The sequence below is a fragment of the Salvia miltiorrhiza genome, chromosome 2 (assembly GCF_028751815.1).
Source record: "Salvia miltiorrhiza cultivar Shanhuang (shh) chromosome 2, IMPLAD_Smil_shh, whole genome shotgun sequence".
Classification (NCBI taxonomy): domain Eukaryota; kingdom Viridiplantae; phylum Streptophyta; class Magnoliopsida; order Lamiales; family Lamiaceae; genus Salvia; species Salvia miltiorrhiza.
Genome location: NC_080388.1, coordinates 62,486,815 through 62,511,965, shown reverse-complemented (window position 1 = coordinate 62,511,965; position 25,151 = coordinate 62,486,815). Strand labels below are relative to the sequence as shown.

The 25,151-nt window shown below is 36.1% G+C and overlaps 2 protein-coding genes and 1 long non-coding RNA gene across 4 annotated transcripts; 1 reads left to right on the top strand and 2 right to left on the bottom strand.

Annotated features, from left to right (window-relative positions):
* Positions 1–454: 454 nt before the first annotated feature.
* Positions 455–6,125, bottom strand: LOC131010952 (GPCR-type G protein 1). The gene is made up of 13 exons (XM_057938659.1): positions 5,576–6,125; positions 4,715–4,815; positions 4,384–4,491; positions 3,936–4,056; positions 3,154–3,283; positions 2,722–2,800; positions 2,546–2,634; positions 2,322–2,414; positions 2,167–2,193; positions 1,980–2,066; positions 1,571–1,642; positions 1,135–1,265; positions 455–793 (listed from the first exon to the last, which is right to left on the bottom strand). The coding sequence occupies exons 1-13, from the start codon at positions 5,788–5,790 to the stop codon at positions 640–642; spliced, it is 1,407 nt and encodes a 468-aa protein (XP_057794642.1). The 5' UTR covers positions 5,791–6,125; the 3' UTR covers positions 455–639.
* Positions 6,126–7,809: 1,684 nt separating this feature from the next.
* Positions 7,810–11,762, bottom strand: LOC131010950 (uncharacterized). 2 transcript variants are annotated; one of them, XM_057938657.1, is made up of 4 exons: positions 11,600–11,762; positions 9,683–10,693; positions 8,956–9,230; positions 7,810–8,814 (listed from the first exon to the last, which is right to left on the bottom strand). In XM_057938657.1, exons 2-4 carry the CDS (start codon positions 10,645–10,647, stop codon positions 8,060–8,062), a joined length of 1,995 nt encoding a protein of 664 aa, XP_057794640.1. In that variant the 5' UTR covers positions 10,648–10,693; positions 11,600–11,762; the 3' UTR covers positions 7,810–8,059. The 2 variants fall into 2 exon arrangements, with proteins under 2 accessions (XP_057794640.1, XP_057794641.1); XM_057938658.1 differs by having other exon boundaries at positions 11,239–11,701.
* A 103-nt stretch (positions 11,763–11,865) lies between these two features.
* LOC131010951 (uncharacterized) lies at positions 11,866–13,758 on the top strand. Its single transcript, XR_009096709.1, has 2 exons — positions 11,866–12,510; positions 13,558–13,758. It is a non-coding gene; the product is annotated as an uncharacterized LOC131010951 (long non-coding RNA).
* Positions 13,759–25,151: the final 11,393 nt, after the last annotated feature.

Sequence of the window (25,151 nt, the reverse complement as noted above, 5' to 3'; positions counted from 1 at the left end):
TTCAATAATATCAATAAAAAATTTAAACGTATTGACATTGTATCAAAAATATATTATCTACAGTAATATTTTTGATCGACAGAATGCTAGTATAGCAGCTAAGCTGTGCTAATTCATATGACAATATGTACTTTTCAAAAATTTAGCCGGTCAGCATTCTATCAACCAAAATTATTAGTGGAGACATTTTTGGTACAGTGTTAATTATTTAGGTATTATATTAAAAAATTTAAAAGTTTGAAAGATTTTTCAGACTAAACAAATAGTTTAAAATTCAATGTGATAATTGCTATATATTTAATGGAGGCTCGGTAGCAATTTGATTAAACTTTTTAAGTCTCAGATAGTTCGCGCCACAGAGTAAAATAATCTAGAGTTGGATAAGAAATATAGCAGGTCAGAAAATTGGGAGGAAATATATATTTTCATTTAGTAACAAGTTCATGAATTGTAATTACTATCAAACACAATTTATTTTCTTTTTTTCTCACAACAAATCTCAAACGTCATACAGAAATTAAAACACTATATGCAAAGTGAATATTTTCCAATTCAACCACTCTTTTGAGCATATAAAATTCCATAAACCCATACTAAAGAAAAATCTAACAAAAAAGATGGGAAAAATAATACTAAAAATTAATCAATGGGATGTTTGTCAGCCTGGCGAGAAGTGTAATGAGCAGAGAGCAAAACCAGAGAGAGGAAAGAACTTGCTGCAAATATTGCATCAAACCAACGATGGTAGAAGTCGAATTGAATGTCACCACCCAACACATCTGTTATGATCATCCTGAAACACAACCACCACATCAGACATCGCAAAAACAAGAAACATGAAGCTCCATAATCGAGGCTAGAACAAGCGAAAGTATCAGAGGAGCTACTGTGAAAAGTAAGCGTCAATGTAGAAGCAGTCAAGTTGAGGTAAAATAAAACAGTATCTAACTCCCTATAGGATGAACTCAAGAAAGGGATATAAACAATCCTAAGTGGGGCGACAATGCTCAGAACAGCCAGCTCGACTGAATGAGAAAAGGTCGGTTTATGAGATTCCAGCATTTATCAAACGGCTCCAGTGTTCCACTAACTATGATTGACTGAAAGAGAAAAGTTTGATGTAAGAAATTATACCTGTACTCAGTGGCCAAGCTTTTCCTAATTAATAATATGGAAGAAACAAAATACATTCCCATTATTTCTGAGAGGAAAAGGACGACATTGCTTGAAGATCCACTCCCAACTCTCGATACAGCAAAAAAGAACTGTACAAATGCCATAGAGTTAGGTCACAGCATTACAAGATACTACGATCAGTCAACCAAAAGTCTTAATTTGGCAAAACTTGATTGCAGTTGCAACATTTAACTTAGATTAGTATTCTTCAATAAAGTTGCTTAGGGGTTGATTCCAGCCTGTTTGATTATGAATCACAAGGATTATGTTCCACTTCGTTACACAAACCAACAAGTATCACGACAGAGAACATGAAATAGCTCGAAGTGATACTACAGTATAAGATTCAAACACGGTGCAACACAAATTTGATAAGAACATGAGTAAAACTTACTTTCATCAAATTGGATAAGAATCCCCGTACAGATATGACTATCATCATCCCAATGAATAGAAGGGAAACGTACTGCACAGCATGAGGGAAAACATTATATAAAGCAAAAACTGTTAAGGTAATTAGGTTTGTTCTTGAGGCTAACTGATCTCCATAAACATATTAAGTCAGGAAACTTCAATTCTTGTAAAGCATTTTATGGTGATCCCCTCTGTATTCAGGAGGTGGTTTTCACTTTGATATCTTCCCCAACTTTACACACATCACAAAATAAGAAGGATTCTGCTGTAGACTGACAAAAGAGCTAAATGTTATCTAATGATTTGACACTTCATATTTGAGATATATAAGCATAGCATGCTACAGAAATGGGAGGAAGTTGTCGAAGCAATGCCAAGGAAAAACTGACCTGTGATAATAAAGTTACGTTGATGCCTATGTCAAAAAACTGCAGAAAGATGCTGATTGTTCTTGTAACGGGATCAACGGAACCAGCCTGAAACAAGTATTGGCATTAGACCAAAACATTTTCAACTCTGAAATAGTAGTAAAATTTGAGGTGGATGCCGTGATAAATGAACCAGTCGTATTATTACCTCCTTGAATACAACACTTTGCAAAGACTGCACAATAAAGGAAACAAATATAATTCAACAGTCAGTACCCAGGAATATCCTGGATGATTAGTCTTGATAAATTTTAAACACTGCGAGTCAAATTACTTTTTAAGCATATTATGAGTCACATTTACCTTTAACATTTTATATACACAATATATCGAACAAACATAGCCTAAGAGATTCTGCATGTGACCCTTCCAGGTTCGAGAATATGCTGCAGCTTCCTGAAAAAGAGAGATGAAAGAGAACACGATTTCACAAGAAAATAAAAGTGAGTCCACAATTGCTTTCAATCTTACTCTTGCCGAATCTTCAAGTTGAAACATACAGGAAAAGACACAAGCATTTAGTCTACCTTAGCTTGGCGAAGCTCATAGATTTCCAGAAAAAGTTGCTTTGAGAGCTCCTCCAAAGCTTGTACCTCTGCTTCCAAGGTTCTGATATCTACACAAAGAAAGAATCAACAACAAGAAAAGTAAGAAAACAAAACACAAAGAATTAACACCCTAATACATGTGCACAATTACTAACCTTGCTCCTTTTGGTCATCCTGTACAGATCGAACAACAGTGCCGACTATTCGCTTTAGGAAGGACCTATTGTTTAATTTCTGTCACATTAAAGTTTTACCAGCAGTTAGACTCATAGGCCATGAATAAGATCTTAAAGAGCATATTTCATAATTTTTCTAGAAAAGCAGCAAAAATGTTATTGTTGTCGAAATTCCACTAGCAGTAGTAGAATAAAACAAGAAAATATGATAAAGGAAAAAGCACCCTCAATAAAACTAGAAAAGGGTTTTGGGAAAACAATATTAAGTAAACCCGACAATGAGATTTCAAAAATAAAATACAACATATTCAATAAGTAGAATGGTAAGTGAACCTCTTCGGACCCTTGTCAACAATGAGATTTCAAAAATAAAAAATGTAGCATATTCAATACGTAGAAAGGTAAGTGAACCTCTTCGGACCCTTGTTTTCGCTCAATCTCCATTTGACAAAGAATTATCTTCTTCTTCTTGGAAATGCAAGTCTCTATTGACTGCATCAACTGCCTCTCGATTCCCTTAATTTCTGTTTCCTCAATTTCTCTTCATTTAGAAAGAAAATGAAATACATTAAACCATTATATTACTGTGCTGAGAACCATAGAATAATATATGCAAGGTACAAACTTCTGAAGTAGAGAAAACATTCTTTAAAAAGAGCTATGAGTGGAACTCTAATGTGTATGCAAGACATACCAATATTATTAGTCCCAACAGCTAAGAAGCCTGTTGAAGGTTAAGACACAATACAGTGGTGTCCCTTAGAGATGTTCAGGAAGCACAATACAAAACAAATATATGCTGTTGTTCTATGGCTGTTAACCAAGACCTTTTAGCTGATTAATATTACCGAGTAAATCTAGAATAAAATTACCATGAAGTATTAGCCACAACAATACAAATAAGCACACAGACACACAAAAAGGAAAGAAGGTTCCAATCACAGTGTGTGTGTGTTGGCCTAGCGGTAGAGTGGTTAATGCTTAAGGCTAAAGGTCTTGGGTTCGAGTCCACTGTGGCGCAGTCTTTAAATTTCTTTGTTTAATTGTTAATTTATCAAAAAAAAAAGGTTCCACTCACAACTTCCAAATTTCTATTTGGCACCTGGGACAAACTAATGATAATATGCAAAAGGAGATTCAGATTTTCCAGTATTATTGAGTAATTCAAGCCACATATCTCGCACAATTCTTACCGAATAAAGAGAGAAAGGTAACTGTAAGGCAAATTGACTGCTCCAAAACCAGAAAGTATAGCCATGACAGTCACGCCAATGACCCCAATTCTGCTCACAAGCTGAGGCATAGTGAAGAATCCTGACAAGAAAAATCATTAGAACAAAAAAGAACAACAAAATAAAAAATATAAATAATAAATAATAAATAATAAAAACATATCACACACGCAATATATTGTAACAAGTCGCTTTATGTTTTCACACCGTACTATATGGAGCGAAAGCGCAAACAGTGGCAGATATGAAGTAGCTACATGTGAAGGAGAACAGTAGTTTAACATAGTTAACAAAATGATGAGGTAATTGAACCAAACACTTCAATTTTCCAAAAACAAAAGCTGGGTCAGCAAGGTGTTTAGTGATTATATACTATGAAGCCCTTGGCACCATCAAACAAAATCCTAACCTTTATCTGGAGACGGCATTGGAAAATGAATACCCAGTCGCCAGAAGCCATAAAGATAAACCGATAAGAACAAAAAAGCACCAAGCGAGGCCCGTTCCTTTCTAATACCTGAAACAAAAGCAGATAATAGAACGATAACTGGAAGCCTCTATATGTATGTACAATGAAAATAGCGCAAGGAATAAAAGTTATTCTCCCCCAACCCCCACCCACCCACATTCACCATCGGCGAAAGCAAAATCACTCACCCTCCATCACCACATGTTTGAAATAAAAGCAATAAAATGGAGATAAAACAAATGCTGAATTTATTAGAAGCTGCCAAACATACCACTGTTCGAAAGCATCAGATAGCAATGATAGTATGGCAACATGAACACGAGCAACATTATCAAACAAAACAAATCCACCTTCCAATTCATCCATCTCGCCCTGCAGACAACAGCAGATGAAACAATCCCAGATCAGATCAAACTCCTCAAAGGCCTTTGTGAAGACGGAGACCACTTATCACACATTCATACAAACTAAACCAAAGCTCTTCATTACATTCACAGTGAGATCCTAGTAAACCCGCTCACTAGTTCCGAAAAAGAGTATGTGATCTGAATTTGGGGATCCTAGTAACCCCCCCCCCCCCCCCCTCAGTAGTCAGTGATCCAAGGTCTAAAATTCATATAAATGTGCAGTATCCAAACGATCATCAATAGCAACTTCAGTTCGCAGCCAAAATTTAATTTACACCTTTCAGCTTCAATATACACTAATAGGGCGTTTACTTTTCATGAATAACAAGATACATGATTGAGTATTTTTATCCTCATTGTTAGGATTTCTCCGATCTCACCCTTTCAATGAGATATGAATCAAGCAAAATTAGGTCAAATGATAGAAATTATCAAGGGACTTGAGATATCCCAAAGTTTCAACCCATCTTAGTAAACAATGGATTAGTCTACCATTTTTATTTATCTAGGCTAATCCTCCAAAGTAAACGCGAAGAGTAGGTAACAAGTTCCAACTAAAACTACTCCACCAGAAACACGGGAAATACGAAGCATTTCACAATCAGGTATTTCCCAATAAACTACATAAAGGTGCAGATTGACACATGCTACAAAATGAAGAGTTAAACGAACTCTAGAACAAAAAAAAGGGGGAAAACACTACGTACAATAACCTAACTGCTTACTCTTTCGAAAGAATGGGAATGATCTCGAACAGGACAAGCTGGAAGAGATTGCAAGAGAAGGCGAAAACAACACTGAATATGATCTGAACCAAAACCCGTTTCTCCTCATACTCCTTGTAGAGCCGCCGGTTCAGGAACCACAAGCCGCCCCATCCCAACAGCAGCAGCGACCCCACCACCACCACACCCTCGTACACCGCCCTACCCCACCCCATCTACAATATATGCTGTTCTCTCTCTCAAAGCCCTCTCGCTCGCTCTCTTCAGCTCTGCTCTTCAATCCACCGCCACTTGGATTTCGCGGTGGTCATCAATCGACAAATTTGAAGCTTCCGAGCAACGTGAGATTTGCAGGAATTAACTGAAAACCCTAATTGAATCGAGATGGCGTTTGTGGATGAATCGAGCATGAATTTTGAGATGCAATTGGTGATTTGTGCTTACAGCATTTGTGCGTGGAATAGTTGGATTTGATGGAGTTTTATTTTTGTTTCTGCAAACTGATGAATTTTCTGTTAGCTCAGATACTCATGATTTGAATTCCCATTTATTTTCTACTGAGGTTTTTCAATTTTACTTTTCCTTTTTCTTTTTATATTTTCAAAAAAAAAATGAGTTTTTTGTTTAGTACTAAGACTTTTCAATTTTTCTTCTTCGCTATCTTTAACTTTAAAGAAGAGTCTTTTTGGGAAAATAAAAAATAAAAAAATATTACTCACTTTGTCCATAAAAAATAGTCCATTTTTATTATTTTGAGATGTCCATAAAAATTAGTCTATCTCTATTTTTAAAAATTATCTATTATATAATGGGTCTTATTCTATACTCATAATACAATTAATTATTAATATTAACTTATTTTTATTAAAATCCATCCCATTTTCTTTTAAGGCTATTTTTTGTGGATGAAGGGAGTACTGTTATCTTGATTCTTGACTATTTTTCCTTCAGACGAAACAAAATATTGATCTTAGAGTACTAATGATTATATCAATCCTATGCACAATTATTAGGACAATATATTAAATTAACATTAAAATTACAAATAAATTATAATAAATACATTATCCACATTCCCACGTATCAGACCACCAAAAATGCAATCAATAATTCCTATTATATGGTTTATGTGCAAAAATTAATATAAATATAGTGTTATATGCAATATATAACTCTATTTGCACTGTGGTTTCATACTTTATGTACTCAACTTCCATTCAATATTGCATGTGTGCATTGTGGTTTCATACTTTATGTACTCAACTCCCATTCAATATTGCATGTGTGTGTTGGTTTAACAATACAATAATTAATATCTAAGATTCTAAGGTTAAAAAATTTGGAATCGAGCTCATCATGATTCATGCACGATCTTTAAATTTACTTATTTAATTATTCATTTATATATATATATATATATATATATATATAACTTCTTTTACATATTAAAATAAAAAGAAAAAAGCCTGATTTCAATATCAATAAATTCAATAGAAAGAAGCTAAAACAAAAGTTATTAGAGAAAAAAAGAAGTTATTTTACTTATAAATTTAAATAATCCATCAAAAGTTATATTACAACTTCAAATTTTCCAAATGCCATCATTTATAAAAATGTATATTAAGTTATAGAACTTTCATCAAAATTTAAAAAATACTCCCGATCAAGATTACAACAAAATATTACACTTAATATTTCTAGCGGAATAATATGATTTTGCACATTTCCAAATGGTGGCTGCAATGTGCCATACAGACTTCATTTCATTCCCAAAATAATAATGTAACAATGTAACATCAATTATTTAATTAGTCGTGTTAATAGTAAATTTTACTAAAATTTATTTTGTTAACTAAATCAAATTAAATTAATAATTCAATAGTTACCACGCTACACTTTAAATTTGTATGCAAAATCAAAAGTCAATGAAAATTCAATAATTTATAGATAATTAACCCTTCAATAAATTAGTCACAAGTAATTTAGGCAAATACTAGAAAGAGAGTATTTGTACTCGATTTTAAAATCACAAAACTCATGCGAGACCATCTCACCGTGGGACAAATCAAGATCCATACCATTTAATAGTACAAACTTAAATTCAAATCTTAACCCATTTTACGGTAAAACAATCTCACGCAAAAATATCTCTTTTAGCACATAAGGCCTTGATCTAATTCAATGAAAATACAGAGGCCTAACATTCCAAATTCAAATTAGCAAAAAGGCCAACAAATAAAAGTGATCTAGCACTGGCTTTACCAAGAAAAGGAAAACCTGATTTGTGTTCAGCTACAACAGCACAAATACTACATTCTCACATTAATCAATCAGAGTTACAACCTAAATTCCATTGATACAGTAAGTTCAAAAGAGAACACAGGCCACCACAACACCGGGGTCAATAGATTTCATCAAAAACCCGAGGAAATATAAGCACGTCACACAATTTTACCAGACGAGATCAAGTATAACATCATTGATCTACCTTGCTGCAGCTCTTGCACTCATGGACGTATGGTAGTTTGTACTTCTTTGTTTCCTGTAAGAAGAGTAGACATCGTCATATTGACTTGGCTCGTTTGGATCTGCTGTTGCCCCGAGTCCCAATCTTCCAGAACTGCTCGATCCGGGCTTTCTTTCTACACTTCCATCAGGAAGGGTCCCAGTATCTGGGTCAACATTTAAGCTGCGGGGCGGGGGGATGCAGGCTCCTCCCTTGCGGGAAGGAGATCTTCTCTCATATTCATAATCATCATCATCATCATCGCCCCTTGATTCAGATGACTTCATGGGTCCTTCTGAAGGGTTGACCTCTCCAATCTCCCTAAAGAACTTTGAGACTCTCTCGAGAACTTCTGATTGTGATATATTTGAAGGTGGAATCACGGTTGGGATATCCAGAGGGCTCATTGGGGAGTAAGGTACCCCACTGCCTATCTGCATCTTTCTGACCATACCTGGAATAAGACCGGGTGGGAACAAAGGATACGGGGGAAGCTTTTCACCAACTTTTCCGGGAGCAGGTGCAGTTTGTAGATTTGTCGGTTGAACAGCAGATGGCACAGGCATTGATCCTGTGAACCCACCAGAAGGAGCTGAAGGAAGATGGAATTGCTGGTTTGGTAAAGATGAAACAGGAGGGACTAGTTTATCTGCAAATTCTTGATTGGGTATGCTTGTAATGGAGCTCTGCTTATCCGGCTGCCATTGCATATGGTTTTGCGTCCGGACCATCCCTACAACAGAGAGAAGTAAAAGATGCAGCATACCCAACAGTTTACTAATGCTAGTAAAGACAACATATAGACGTGTTATAGGCCCCACAGATTTTAACAGATTCATATTCCATTAGAGAAAAAGACAGATAGCGGGAGTACCTGTAGCAGCAGAACGATCGCCTGATGCGTCAGGATGAGCACCTGGAAAAGAATTCGGCGGTAACCCACTCAGCATGTCACTTTCAAGCCCATAGATTGTATCTTGGTCATATACTTCTTTGGAGGCCCAAAACTGCAAGATTTTCTGAAGACGTGACTGGTTTTCATCCTTGTTATGCAGGTTGTGGTATATCTTCGCAAGCATAGAACCCAAGACAGGCTTAAATGCAAGCGCCTCGTTGTCGAGTTCCTGCGGGTTGACACGTCTCTGCAAGCTGTATGTTCCAGAAATCAAGACGTAAATATATGATAGCAAGAAGCTGTCCCATGCATGCTACAGTCAGCCATGGTGGTTACAACCTATACTTTGCTCAACTGTCACTCCTAATTCGAATCAGTTGATCTTGATCTATAGGAAACTTCTCCACTCTACAGCATGTAAGGTTTATGAAGAGTGCATCACACAAAAAAGTTCAGAACATTACAAGAATAGAGACTTCCAAATCATTGTCGACATTGTTATTTATTCATCAATTTTTAAAATGAAATTCAGCAACGTAAAGCATTTTTAATGGAGAGCAGATGGAATGATAGTAAGTTAATATATGCCGCAAGGATATAAGTAATCAAGCAATGATATTCAATCTGATAAATGCAACAAGGACATATTTAATCAAGCATGACAAAGTAGTAGAGAAGTCAGTATCTTGAAGTAATCAGAACCTACCTGTCAAAGAGGATATCATTGGCAAGATAAACTATATGCAACTGCCTCTCAGAATCATCTAGGGACAATACCCTATCTCGGAGCGCCTCAGCCAGGCCAGGAGCAAATGGAGCCCTCTGCATAAACCAAGTCTTGGCACCTTTTATCGACTCCTTTGTACCAGTGAGACTGTTCAAAACACCATTCATCTCCATCTCAACATCAGATGGAAGTGGTCGAGATAGACCTTTAAAAGATCGGTAAGGTTGATCAAATTCTGGACGGCTATGACCCACCATCGGCTGAGAGTGATGAGGGTGCTGCTGCTCGTAGAATGGTGAAAAAGGAGGTTGCTGCAGGTGAGCAGATCCCGCAGCAGCAGCATTTGGAGCATTAATGGGTGCTGGACTCATCATGGGATTGGGAGGATGCAACACTGGCATCGAACCTGGGAACTGAGGGTTAAAAGGGCCCATGAGTGGTCTTGTTGCCATCCAAAGCTTATAGCGGTAGTAGTTATGGCCTTCACCACCAAAAAGAAAACCATAAGCAGGATTATCTTGCTCTCTTTCCCGGACCACAGCTTCAAACTCTGGGCCATTCTTCACAGCATACTCAACCAATTTGTCGATGCGCTTTTGAAGTTCAGGATCAGATGGCGCTGGAGCAGGGGGTGGTGCAGCCTCATAAGGCCCAGGATAAGGAGATGGAAGAAGATGTGGAGGCACATGTGGAGGGAAAGAAGGTGTTTGTTGATAAGGGTGAGGAGGCAAATGTGGATAGAGTTGAGTTTGTTGCATTGGACGAGGATAGGGGAATTGTTGTACAGGAGGATGAGGGGGCATAAAAGGAGGGCCATGAACAGATGGAGGAAATTGCTGGTGCTGTGGATGAAAACCATACTGCTGCTGCTGCTGTTGTGCATTACTAGCTTGCTGCTGTCCATATGACATAGGAGCACCATAATCATGAGGCGGTCGATCCATCAGCAGTTTCACAAGAACTATCTCAGTAGGCACCCCCCAGAAGATCCTGTGAACACACAGACAATGGCGGTGAAACTCTCCATTCCTCAAATATTACAGTTCTTAATACAAGGCGGACGAATAATGCAGCATAAAACTAGTTAACTTTCAAGCCAAAACCCACTTGTGTGTATCGCATGGGCCATGAGGTTGACAATACTTCGCACAAACTGCACTTGGCAAATTACCACAACTATGGCGTAGCTCCCAAGAGTCCGCATGTACATTATCATCCAACATTCTTCAGAATTAATAAACAAAGCTCGAATATATATTGCTACTGCATCATATTTGCAATTAAGGCAGAACAAATTATGGGGTCCATCTATTTTAGTAGTTAATCTTTAAAACAAACTTGAGAGGGCAAAGTGCAACTAACTACTATAAGCCAAGAAAACATGTAAAAGCTATTAGAAACATAAGGACTTTTTTCAAGGAGATAAGATGATGAAACTGGGAAGAAAATAACTCCTGCTTCACTTCGATTACTACTGAGCAATTTATACACACACATACAAAAAGATTCCACCTCATATGGCTGTCTATGCTTACCCAAACACACTCTCTAGAGCCAATGTTGTGAAAATCGCTGGAGGCGGACGCCTTGAGGCGCACCTCAAGGCAAGGCGACGCTGAAGCGCACCAATACGTGCGCCTCTGTAAGATTTTTGTGTATACGCGCCTCGTCGGCGAAAGGCCGCCTCAACGCGCGGAGGCGCTGAGGCTATGCGAGAATGTAGGAATCGGGAGATGCAGACATATTTAAATAAACATGATTTCGGCAACAATTTCAGACGTGATTTCAGCAATTTTACGCATAAACATGGATTTTAGTAATCACACCAACAAAACTCGTTAAATATCTTCACCATAAAAAAAAGAAATGTTAGGTGAAATCGTCTTCCATAAATACCTTTTCTTGAATCTGCTGCTCAGCTGCTGTATCCCCAAACTCTGGAATTGAAGATCAGACGAGGGAGAAGGGGAATTAGGGTTCAAGAAGAAAGATGATGGTGTTCTAAAAAAAAAAAAAAAACACTATCCAAAAAAAAAGATTAATAATAATAATAATAATAATAATAATAATAATAATAATCAATATATAATACGATTAAGGAATCCTGCGTTCTCCTTAATCCGGGGTCCTACGTGGCCTATCTAAGAATTCAAGATTTAAAATCCCTGCAATTCTAGAGCTTCTGGCATAATATTAGTCATCCTATGTGGCAAAATATATCCTACATGCCATATCTTACTTTAATTCTTAAAACACAAAATTAAGTATCTCTCCTCCCCAAATTCAATTCCCCTCAACCGCCCCCGTCTCCACACTACTCTCCCCTCCCCCGTCTGAATCAGCGCCGCCCCTCCTTCCTCCGCCGTGAATCCCTCCCCTTCGTTAATCTATTATTTCTGCAGCTCCACACCAGCCTCTCCCCTCTCCCGCGGCGATTACTCCGGCCCCAACTCGGCACCGTGGCCCCTCCTTCCTGTTTCCGCGTAGCAATTTCTCCCTCTCTTCCGTCGCGATTCGCGTCACCGCCGCTGCCGCAATCGCCAGAGATCTACTCCGATCTGCCACCGCGGCCCCTTCTTCCTGTCTCCGCGTAGCAATTTCTCCCTCTCTTCCGTCGCGATTCGCGTCACCGCCGCTGCCGCAATCGCCAGAGATCTGCTCCGATCTGCCTTCCACTCCACCAATTTCTTCATTCTGCCTCCCGTTGCGATTCGCTTCGCCGCCCCGGCCACCGCCGAGATCGACACATTTCCTTCCTCCGGCGATTCGCCCCATCGGCCCCAGCCCGTCACCAAGCCACGACCATGGTAAGGTTTTTTTTTTGGTAAGTTTTTTTTTGCTGGTTTTTTTAGTCCACCGATTTAACAAAAATAATTAATCATATGCTAAATAATTTTCGATTGCTGATACACCAAATTATAGAATGATTCGATTGCTGGTAATTATAGAATGATTGTTAACTTTTGAAAGAATATATTTTGGAAAGAATTTTAACAATGGAAACTTATAACCTAGAATTTTATCTATAAATTCCTTAGTAAAAATTATTAACGCTGCAATGCAAGGTAACCTTCTTCTTCTATTGCTGTGTTTCTTTTGCATTGAACTTTTTTTTTTTTATGTGCTTATGAGTTCTGATTTTGGCGATTGATGCATGCTATGAATCATGTTTAAATCTGTTTCGTCAGGTTGTTTGAGTGTGAGTGTGCTTATGAGTTCTGATTTTTTGTGCTTATAAGTTTCGCCAGGCTGTTTGAGTGTTTGAAATTAGGTTATAGTGTGTACTATGGAATGAGATGTGCAAGAACATGGGATTTTAGTTGATGCTGGTCCAAAGTATTTATCTATGATAAGTGAAGCATTTATCTAAGAGGATTTTAGTTGATGCTGGCCCAAAGTATTGAATCATTCATTTTTAGTGTATGATGTCTATCAAATTCTTATTTTTATTCCCGAAAACAATAGTTATAGAGACCTTCTCCTGCAATCAAGGATAGAAGTACCTTCTTTGTTTAGGTTGTAAATCTGATTAATAATGTGAGAATTTATGTAGTAGTTGATAAATCGAGTTGTAGGGACTGATATATGCTTATCTACCGAGTTCTTTGAGAGCAGTTTATGTTTTTCTCATGGATGACTAGAGCTTTGTTGGTGGCAGTATAAATAATTGGATGAAGGTCATATTTAGTTCGAAACTATCACACTAAATGTGAGCTTAATCTTGATTATCTTAATATTATACTTGGAATTCCTTTGAATTGATATGTTATTTTGGCTTGTGAACAGGAAGACCTATTTATATCTTATTACGTGACTAATTCAAATTTGATTATCATGTGAATCTGATATTGTAGATCATACTCCCTAAGTCCTATTTATGAGGCTGGCGCCAGAGTCTATCCCCATTGGCACAGGAAAGGTGAATCAGAGGATGTTTTTTATTTAGAAGCTTTTGTTTGATTTTTTTTTTCCCTTATTGTAACACATAGAAATATTGTAATAGATCTGATATTATCTATCATGCTATATTTTCAATTGATTAGAATTTTATAATAGTTTTTTACTGATATATACTCATTAAACTCTGTTAAAAAGATACTCGAAACAGAAGCATACCACAATTCAGATATTATGGTGATTTAGTTAAATCATGTCTTAGTTTTGGTTGCCAAACATTTCTTAGACATGCCCTGTTTGTCATCTTGCAGTCAACAAGAAAGTTCTTAAAGTCCCTTCAATAGAAGCCAATATTTTATTTTATTTTATTTTAATGTTTAGGTAGCGCAATTTATTAAATTAAGGGCCACTAACAATGTTTAGATAGATGTTTAGGAATTCAAAAATGATCGAGCTTTGACATGAGTGCAATGTTTTTAATTTATATAAAATATTTTCTTTTTTCTGTTATATTATTCCATCATTTAATATGTGTAGTATATATATATATATATATATATATATATATATATATATATATATATATATTTTAAGTTTGCGGGTAGCGGATTAGTGGATAATCGACGTCACGGGTGGCGGATATCTACGGGTGACGGGTGTGAGTGGCAGAGAGTACCCGTCGTGGGTCACGAGTCAGGTGGCAGATACGAAGCGAGTACCCAATGGGTGGTGGGTATTTGCGGGTGACGGGTGTGGGTGGCAGAGAGTACCCGTCGCGGATCACGGGTCGGGTGATAGATACGGCCTTCGCTCGCGGGTACAGGCATGGAAGGGCACTATCCATACCGATTGTCATTCCTAATTATAACGCATTATTTTTCAAGTTCATTTGACAACTTTTCGAATATATGTTTTACTAAGTCATGTTAGGGTGGATAAAAGTTCTCTTTAATATACTTTTTCATTTTAACTTGATATGTTACGTAGACCTATGTCATATTAGCACTTATTTTATTGAACAATATTTATTAATTATAAATATATTATTTGTGTTAATTTTTACATTTTTTATATATAATTATAACACTAAATGATACCCGTCGAAATTCGACGGGTTACACACTAGTAATAATAATAACAATAAATGATCCGAGTTTTATCTCTATTTTATCATCATCTTTTTTTAAATAAATAATGCAATTTAATTAATGGTAAAATATTCAGTATAAAAATCATGGTAAGAATTTTAATATGATGATACATTATGTGAAAAAATAGTTTAATATTAAATATTATACAAAATAAAAGTTTTATCTAAAATTATTTTCTCTTTCTTACCTCTTATTATTTTCTTATTCTATAAAAGTCGAAATCTTTTGATTTTATTTTATATTCTTTATTTTTAAATTTCTTTATTTATTTATTTTATAGTTTTTAATTTTAATTTATTATATGGTTAAAAAAAGTCTTTAATAACATATGATAAAAAAAAATGATAACATAATGTATTCTTGGTCAAACATGTCAAAAAAAGGATAATATTGACAATATAGAAGGAGAAAGAATTTTATAAAAAAAATTTACAATTTCAGGATTTAAATATAAATGTATTAACACACCATTATATAATAAAAATTTTAAAAACAATTAAAGATTTGGGATCAAGATCAAAAATTATAGATTAAATGAAAAATCAAATGGAAAATACTCATGGTGCGTTTACTTTGATGGATAAATTTATCATGAGAAAATGAATGATAACAAAAATTTATGCCTTTAAATGCCTCATTTCTTCTTCCGCATTTTATACGAAAGAAAAGTTCACCATTTTTTCTTTATTATTTTCACTTCAATGAGTAATAATATTATTCCTCAATTTTTGGGACTATATTGATGCTTTTAATAAAGTTATTTTATATGAGAACAATAAAAGAAAGCATTTTTGGTTTATAAAAATTTGTTCTGAAATTTATCAACATGATATTCCAATATTGTTCATCAAATGGTGATAATATTTTGGTACTTCTGTAAATATTTTATCGGATGAGCTTAAAAGAAATTCTGAAAAATGGGTGAAGATTTCACCAAAATTTTTGGAAAATAACAAAAAAGATTTTTACATAGAAGGTATATTTTCTTTATATTTTTTTACCAGAATTTTCAATTCCATGAAAATGGAAATGAACACCTAATTTTGGTTATACTGAAGAAATGGTCTCCTGTATCAAAAGATTCTCTCATTTAAAATTTTGGGATAAAATGATGAGAGAAAATCCTGAAACAAAAAGGCTATAATGGCTTAGATACCATGTGCAAAATAAAAGATTTTTTTTTTCAGAATATGAGAAACAAGTTCGATTGGGACTAGGAAAAAAGCCGTCCTCTCCATTTGAGCATATCTCTAGAAAACTGAAGATGCAATCAGACACTCTATCAAAAGAAAAAATGATAGACTTATGTTGAATAAATGAAGAAGCATTTGTTGTCAAGGTTCAAAGACCAGGAGACAATGTCTCAAAAATATGGAATATCATATACTTTCATGGCTACTACTAGTCAGAATGATTTCCAGAAAGCCCAGAATCCTAATGAAGAAAATTCATCAATGGATTATGTTTTTTTGAGGCAATTAAAGATGTCCTTATTAAAAGTTTTAAAATAGGAGAATGTTCCACTTCTTCAAACTAAAAGATGTAATACATCTAATGAGAGGTTGATACAAGTTGGAGACCATCTAAAAATGTCACATTGGTGAAAAATGATTGATGAAGGTGATATTATTGTCTTTTGGAAAACTAATTTCACAAGATGCGGACATAATTTTTAAAAGGAGAAGTCATTATCTCCTTGTAAGTTTAGATGAGTATAATAATGTTTTTTGAAATTTATAAATAAATGTTGTATGGTAGGAGAAAAGATATTCCTTCCTTTCCGTAACTTTCTTTCTCCCTTCTAAAGTGGTGTGAAGATTTTCTATAAGAGCATCCACAGTGGGCGTGACTTGATAGTTGACTTGATAGAAGGGGGACCACAATGAGTAAGAAAGCCACAGTGGGATGACTTGAAAACTCACCACATCCGCAGTCACTCAGGCGAAGTGTCCCTTTATTTGGCGGGGTTTGAAGGCGACGCCGAGGAGGGAGTTCACCCGCTCTAGAATACGGCCCCAATAGGCCTCTCCATTTTGATCGGCACCCCGGATAGCATCGTTGGTCTCCTCTGCCCAAACACGGACAATAAGATCCGTCTCCTCCAGGGTGTAGGTGTGCCGAGTGGCTCTTCCTTCCTCCGGCATAGGAGTCGGCGCCTTCTCTTTGAAGGTCATAGCCTTCTGCCGCCCTCCTTTCTTGTGCTTTGACGCGGAATGGGCGGCCGACATCTCCTGTAACAACCCGACTTTAGAAAAATAATAATGATGATAATAATAATAATAATAATAATAATAATAATAATAATAATAATAATAATAATAATAATATGGACTTATTTTGGTGAAAGAGATTAATAATAAAATAAGGAGAATAGCATAACGAAAGGAATTCAGAAGGTTTAGTTTCGCGGGTCCAATACATATCATTAAACATAAACAGCGGAATAGATTAAGTGAGTCTCGGCTCATCATAGACAGACAATTCATTAATTAGGAATACTGGATGGAATAACTAAGAAATATATGGTAGGTTGAATCAGGAAATACTCCCCAGCTCAGAACCGTGCACGCCAACCGCCTACCCTGAAAATATTTGAAAAGAATTTGGGCTGAGTACTAGTGTACTCAGTGAACAGGAGTTTACAAGATATTTTATGAAATAATTAAATAAAGCAATTTATCTAATATCATAATCATAACTCAGAAGGTTTTAAAAATAGGAATCCACTTCTAAGCATGACAAAACATTTTTCACGTTGAGGGCCCCATGTAACGTTCGATTGTTACTCGCTGCTTATGATCTCAGGCCTTTAACCACCGTCGGATCGCTTACCGCCGCTTAAGTGAACCTGGACGTTACCCAGATGGAACACATCATCATCTGTGCTTGGAACGTGTCCAGGAGCACACTTATATCGCCTGTTTAGCTTTGTTAGTGCACGATGGTGATAAACCCACCGAGCTACTAACCTTGTGTACACAAATGAGAATCTCGATCGATGCTTATGCGAGCATTAAACAATACAGAACGCACATAAAAACATTTATATTGAATAAACAAATATTTTCATGAAATATCATAGCTTATATAACTCAAGATACATTTTACCAAAATATAGCCCACCTCAAAGTGGAGATTTGATACTTGGCTTGCTTTGAAGCTTCACTGCCCTTGGTCACTCGAACCTACAAGAAATCTAACTAATTTAATCAAGGAAGGTGATCACTAATTTCTTAGCAACAAATACCGCAACTAACACGGTGCAATTGTAGCAAATAATCAGTAACCGAGTATCGTATCCACAGGGACTATTATAACGAATCACTCTAAGTAATCCTAACTAAACCCTAGCAATATTCAGGCAAACGAAAATAAAGAGGATTGATTAACACTAAACGCAAATAATAATAAATCAAAACACGTAGAAAAATCAAATATTAAAGATAACTGATCCTAGGGATGTACTTTTACTAATCAACTACATGCATTTAATCTATTGATTCAATTACCAAATTTTAATCCAACTCTGATGAGAGATCACAGAACTATTCACAAGCTTCTCTAACGAACACCTATGAAAGTAGATTAATTTACCCCTCTTCACATTCAAGACTCCAAGGAATAAATTAACTCCCAAGCGTACACAAAGAATAGCTCCCTATAGTTTCACCTATCCCATTCAAGTGTCAAGGCTACTACTATATCATGCATTCCTGAATCGGCTGAACAATTATCGCATTCAAGACTCAAACCGAACAGCTAGACATGTAAATTATTGGCCAAATAATTCACAATAAATTAAGCACCAGGAATCATGAATCACAAGTTGGAGGGCAAATTGATATCAACAACTCAAAAACACATAATTAATTAGCTATGTACAAACCCTAGGTTCAGAATAAAAGAACTAGCCAGACATAATAAAATCAAATATAAACATAATTAAATTGAACGCAATTGTAAAAACAAATTGTATAAAAACCGAATAAAAACTGAAGTAGCGACTTGAATCTTCAATCTTGATCCAAGCCTTGAAAACTAGAAAGCTAAAATAAAGCTAAAACTATAAAACTGAAAATATAAGTCTGGGTGTCGGGGGCTGTCTCGAATAGGTCAAAGGAGGACCTATTTATAAGCTTCAGATTTCCTTCGGATCACCATGGAAGTTGCCATGCAAAGTAGAATTCTAAAGGTAATAGAATCGTGTGAAATAAGGCAACTCTCCAGCTAGATGCGCGCTCCGGAAAAACTCTCCCACTCGCGCCGAATTCGCAGCTCTCGCCAGAGGAATGGTATCGCCAGAGGAATGGGTCGCCAGCGGAATGGTGATCTCTCTGCTGTCGCCAGAGGATTCATGATTTCTCTGGCGCTTCGATTCCGCTGTAATGGAGATGTCGGTTCCGCTCCTCTGTATTCTGCAGATTTCTCTGGACTGGCCTTTGATTCCTCTGACACTTCCGCGCTCGCTTCGATTCCTCTGACTCCAGAGAAATGGTGATTTCTCTGGCATGTTGATTTCTCTGGAAAAACTTCGCTGCTCTGAAGATGTGATTCCTCTGACTCCAGTGGAATGGTGATTTCTCTGCTCTGGAGATGTCGGTTCCTCTGGAAAACGCCAGATTCATCCAAATTCATCCAAAACTGCATTCTTTCATCTCGAAAACCTAAATCTCCTGCAAAGCATAAAATACACCATAAACGCACCAAATTCCAGAAGATTATCTTAAAACACGCACCTTCAAACCCTTAAAAATAGAGTAAATTAAGCATAAATCAACTCCCCCACACTTAGTCTTTTGCTTGTCCTCAAGCAAACTCTATATGAATCCTAGGAAGAGATTGATTTCAACAATGTTCATTTCCATTCAAACATTCACAAAGTCAATTCAAAACTTTACCATCAACACACATCTCTCGATCATGCAAGTAACTCAAAGTTTAAGAAGCAACAAAAGAGTAATGCAAGTAATTCGATCAGACCCAATTCTCCGCTAGAAGTGAATTCCCTAATGTGATCGCCTTTATAATCAATATCACCAATTTTCACACTTTGTGTGCTTGAGATTTAGACAGTTGAGCCATAATTCATTAAATAAAACCATTTGGATGTAATCCAAAGTCTTTTCACGTGGTTTCCCATGCTCATAGTTAGACTAGAGGAGCAGAGTCTCAAAGCTGCCACTTTTCAGAACATGCCAGATGTTTCAGAGCTGGCAATTTTTAGAGTTGGCAATTCGTCCAACATTTTCACAGATAAGATACGATCGTAGGCAATCACAATGACAACACTCCTTCTAGCATCTACCGAACAAATCACGTTTTACTTACTTACAAAGTGTTGCAACAAAACTCATAATTCTTTGCACAAACAAGAAACATATATAAAAAATAAAACAAGAATAACCTCCATTCATTCACAAACCCAAAATGCACATTGAAAACCATCTTCTCTTCCACAAATTCATAAAAATTAGCAAGATTCGAGACCAAAAACTAAGCATAGAAAAATTAATTTCGCCCAATTTTTGAAAAATATAAGCAGCAAAACACCACTCCCCCACACTTGAAACATGCCATGTCCTCAGGGCACAAAAGAAATACGAAGAGTGTAGAAAACGTCCCTGATTATCGGCAATGAAAAGCTGAACCATTGTGAGAGGCGGCGAAAAAGGGACTTTGCGGTCTGTTGCAGAGGGGAGAATGGCCGCGCTGGACAGGAAGACCTCCAGAAATCTGGCAAAGAAACACCCGCCCCAAACAAAACAAAGAAACAAAACGAAACTAAAAGAAAGAGAAACAAAACAAAGAAAAACAGTTGGGTTACCTCCCAACAAGTGCTTAATTTAACGTCTAGAGCTCGACGATACCTCATGATCTCAATGAACATCAAACACAGCGGGCGTGATAGAACGCTTAACACGAACAGAGCTAGAAGACCCATGCGCATCATCTGCGTGAAAGATGACGCTTACACTCGGCACATCTATCATAGCTCTTCCCGTAGCTAAGAATGATCGACCAAGAATCAACGGCGGATTTGCATCTTCAGGAATATCGAGGACCAAGAAATCCGTAGGGAAGACGAGCTTGTCAACCTTCACAAAGATGTCTTCAAGCTTTCCTCTCGGCTTCACTCTTGATCTATCCGCCATTTGAATAGGTGTATGGGGGGAATACACCTATAGGTCCGGGGGGTCTCGAATAGGTGTATGGGGGGGGAATACACCTATAGGCTATTTTTATGACTATCTACCAACCTCAATCAGAGGGATCTCAGTCAGAGATAGAAACGAAACTTTGCATGCAAACAAGACACCTATTTTACCGAAATTAGTTTTGACCAACAGGGTTGACGACTGATACTGAAAGCTCTTCAGTAAAGAGATGTCAGTTAAGTCACTGGAACTTAACTGATCCACGTAAGGGCTTCAGTCGTGTTTGCAAAGATAGAGATGATATCACTCTTCCTTACTATCAGAGGATAGTTCAGTCAGATTGTTATCATACGCAGCGGAAAATAAACTTAGTTTCGAATAGCCTCGGTGGAGCAGATAGTTGGATTAGGGTTTTTCTTTGCTGTTAGTCAGTTTTCAGTTTTATCAATTGAAATAGCACAAGTATGTATGTAAGACTGAAAGCTGTAAATAACACAGAGACTTTTACGTGGTTCGGAAAAACTCTTTCCTACATCCACGGCTGGTTGATCAGACCAACAATCCACTCCGCAAGTGCTTGCCTGGTGCACTGCAAACCGTAAACTGAAGATAAACTCTCTTCAGCACCTACACACCTCGCGTAGGGTTTCCCTACCTACACACCTCGCGCAGGATTTCAGCACCTACACAACTCGCGCAGGATTTCCCTGCTAAGCACACCTCGTGCTCAGACTTCCCTTTCAGAGTTCAGAGTACCTTTCTGAACTCCGAGTCACTCAAACACTCTTATGGGGGAGAGGTTTAAACGAATGCCAACTATACTTACAAAGAACAAGTTCTTTGAAGCAAGTTTGACCTTCGGCTTCTGGGTACACAGATATATGCCTAGGGTCTAAGAGAATGTATGTAATCAGCAGTGACTGATTTTGGCTTTGGAATTCTCTTCTTCGATTCAAGCTTTGGGCGGTTAAGCTTTAGGCTGAGTAGCTATTTCGGCAGAGCTTCAGCTTATGTCGTTGAATCGGTGAAGATTGAAGTGATCCTCGAGCGCTATTTGTAGGAGAACTCTTGAATAGATCCGTTGGCGTAAATCGTCCTCAAGATTTCTTCCGTTGGAGAGCAATTCGAATTTGGGCTGAGGCTTCAATCTTCGAGGTTCCTTGTCTGTGTGGAAACGGCTCTCTTTGATGGACAGGAGATGTGACATCTCTGAAAAGTAACCACCAGATAGGAAAGACCTCTGCAGAGATAAGATATTGAGATATCTCTGCATTTAATGCGGCTGTACTTGAGCGTACGTGGCTTCCTCTGAACGTTGGAAGATAAGTCTTAGGAGGAATGTTCAACTGATACTTGACTTTAGTATCAGCCCATGGCGCGCATTAAATAATCAGTCTTCAACTGATTCTTCAACTGATACTTCAGTTGGTAACTCCAGTCTTCAGTCTTCAGTCTTCGTTCTTCAGTCTTCAGTCTTCAGTCTTCGACACCGCAACTATACTAGAAACGAACTCTAACACTTGAGTTCAAAACGATTCTAGCCTATTACATTTAAGTCCTATGAATTTTGGTATCATCAAAACAAGGGTTAGGATATTCCACAAGGTTCCCAACAGTCACAGGTCGTTAAACGACAAGCTTCAGGGAAAAAGCCCATGACAATTCTTCCATCAAAGAATTATCAAAAATTCCAAAAGCCACAAGGAGCTAAAAGCTCTGACTCACGTGAAGAAGAAAATCTAAAAGATTTTGATTATCTTAAAGAATTTGAAAATGATGAAAAAGCCTATGATATTCAATATTATAATGATGCTATCTTCCTTCAAAGAGGAACAAAAGAAGAGATAAGATATCCATATCTCGTCTCTGGATTTTTAAATTGTTGTCCAATTGAAAATGACCTAAAAGGTCTTTCTCCTTTGCAAATTGCAAATATTTATCTACATAAAGACATGCAACCAGTGCACGGGAATAAGACTCGAGAATACTTTGAGAGAATTCTAGTTGATACTGGATCAATAACAGTTCAACATATGGAAAAACTCAATAAAGAGTTTGCATTCTCCAAACTCATTATTAAGAGAATTCTTCCCGCCTCAAATTGGGGTCTTCCACTTTTTCAATCTAGAAAACTTGAAAACTTTCAAGGGATTCCATATTATAACTATTATGACTATGTCAAAGCTTGGGATAATATTTTCCTTTATGAAAATAGTGCTCGAAAGCACTCATGGTGGATAAAATTCACTCTTGATGATGAAAATCAAAAAATTCCAAATTGGTATTTCTCTTTTTTCTTTTCATGGGGGGCATCACCCATGATATTTCCAAAGGATATTAAAAATATCCGGAGAAAATTTTATAAAGAAAATAATCATCTTGAGAATATTTCTGCTATTCTACAATTCGTAAACCATTATCAAGTCCCATGGATTATTAGATCGGATTATAACCTTGAAAATCAACAGTTCGATAAAATCGAAACAAAGATGACCGCTACCATACTTAAAAGAAGAATTCTTCTTAAATGGTGGCCAAAAGAAAATTTCTTTGATGAAGGTAAAACCTATGACAAAAGAGGAATTCTATCCCTCAAACCATCTGCCAACATCATGAAAAATATGAATGCTCAGGCTCCTTCTCATGATACGTTGCTCAAAGAGCTACTTCTAAAAATGAATAAAGAATCTGTTAATTCTTTGTACAAAGAAGTTTTTGGAAAATCCTATGCAGATAATGAAGAAATTCCCTTGACATCAACATCTGAAAACGAAAGAAGACTTGTTGTTAAAGAACAACAAAATTATGAAGAAACTGAAGCAATGGATGAAGATGAAGATGATTCAGACTTCGATCTTGAAAAGTATCAAGAAGCACAAGACCCGAATGCAGAATGACGGAAGCAAAATGCAGAATGACGCAATCAAAGATGCTTCACTTATTGCTACTATACTATTACCTTTTAGAAAAAAATGGTCAACCTTTTCCTTTTTGACTTCTTGGACAAAATGTGTCGGAAGTCTCATTTTCCTCTCTATATAATGCCTATTGTTGTTATGAAGGAGGGTACGCTTGAGTTCGCTCGCCCTCTTCTTCCTCTCACTCTCTCACTGTCAAATATTTGTGTTTATTGTACCTGTTTGAAGTTCTGAAGAAATTCTTCTTATGTAAGTTTTATGTTTATATAAGCTTTCTTATCATGAAAAATCATGAGTTTAATTCCTTCAGATCGTAATTATATTTTTTATGCTCCATATGATTATCTTATTAGAGGTAGCAAATATGCTCACTATTTTAAAAAATTAAACGAAAAAATTAAATCTACTAATAATCTTATCGATTTTATTAATGAACGTCTTGAAGATCCAAATATTAGTGAATTCGTTAAAAACACAATTTATATTCCTCAGTTAAAAAGTGCTACACGAAGCCTTAAGGCCTTTGAAAAACAAGGTTCTTACATAACCGCTGCATAATATCTGAATAACATAAAATGTTTATTCTGTACCACGCATAGTGGTATCAAAGCCACGTAAAGTGGTAGTAGTAATATATTATTTGATATAATTTAGATTTCTTTAAGAAGAAGTTATTATTAAATAATAATAGTCTTAACTTATCTCAATTTGGAAAAATAAATAATTTTAGAAGATCTACAATATTAGAAGAAATATTAAAGAAAAAGATGTCATTTTTTGCTTAAGAGTAAAAGTTTCTAACTGTGTGAAACGAATCAAGAATATTCACACTTTTGAAGTCATCTATTAGTATAGAACCGTGCGGGTCTATTGCTATATAAAAAAATTTCGGTTGTATCTTAACGAGTGATATATTTAAAATTTTAAATATTTGATGAACCCGAGAATTTGTTGTTTTCTTGTTTTTAAAATATTGTAATTATTTTAAGATTTATAAACCCATAATTTATATATACTAGTACGCCCATCCGTGCAATGCACGACGAACATCGAAATTAAACGACATATTTAAATAAATAAGTATAAATATTAAATAAAATTAAAATATAAAAAATACAAAATATGTCTTCAAAATAAAATAAAATTATTAAATCATTTGATGAAAATTAACATTTCACATTATTATTATAGAGTATTACATGTCATAAGAAAAAAAATCATACACAAACATAAATAAAAACTTGTAAATTTTTAATTAAGAGAGAGAAAATGAAATATTATTAAAGTTTTCATAACTTATTCATTCTAAATTCATTTTTGATGATTT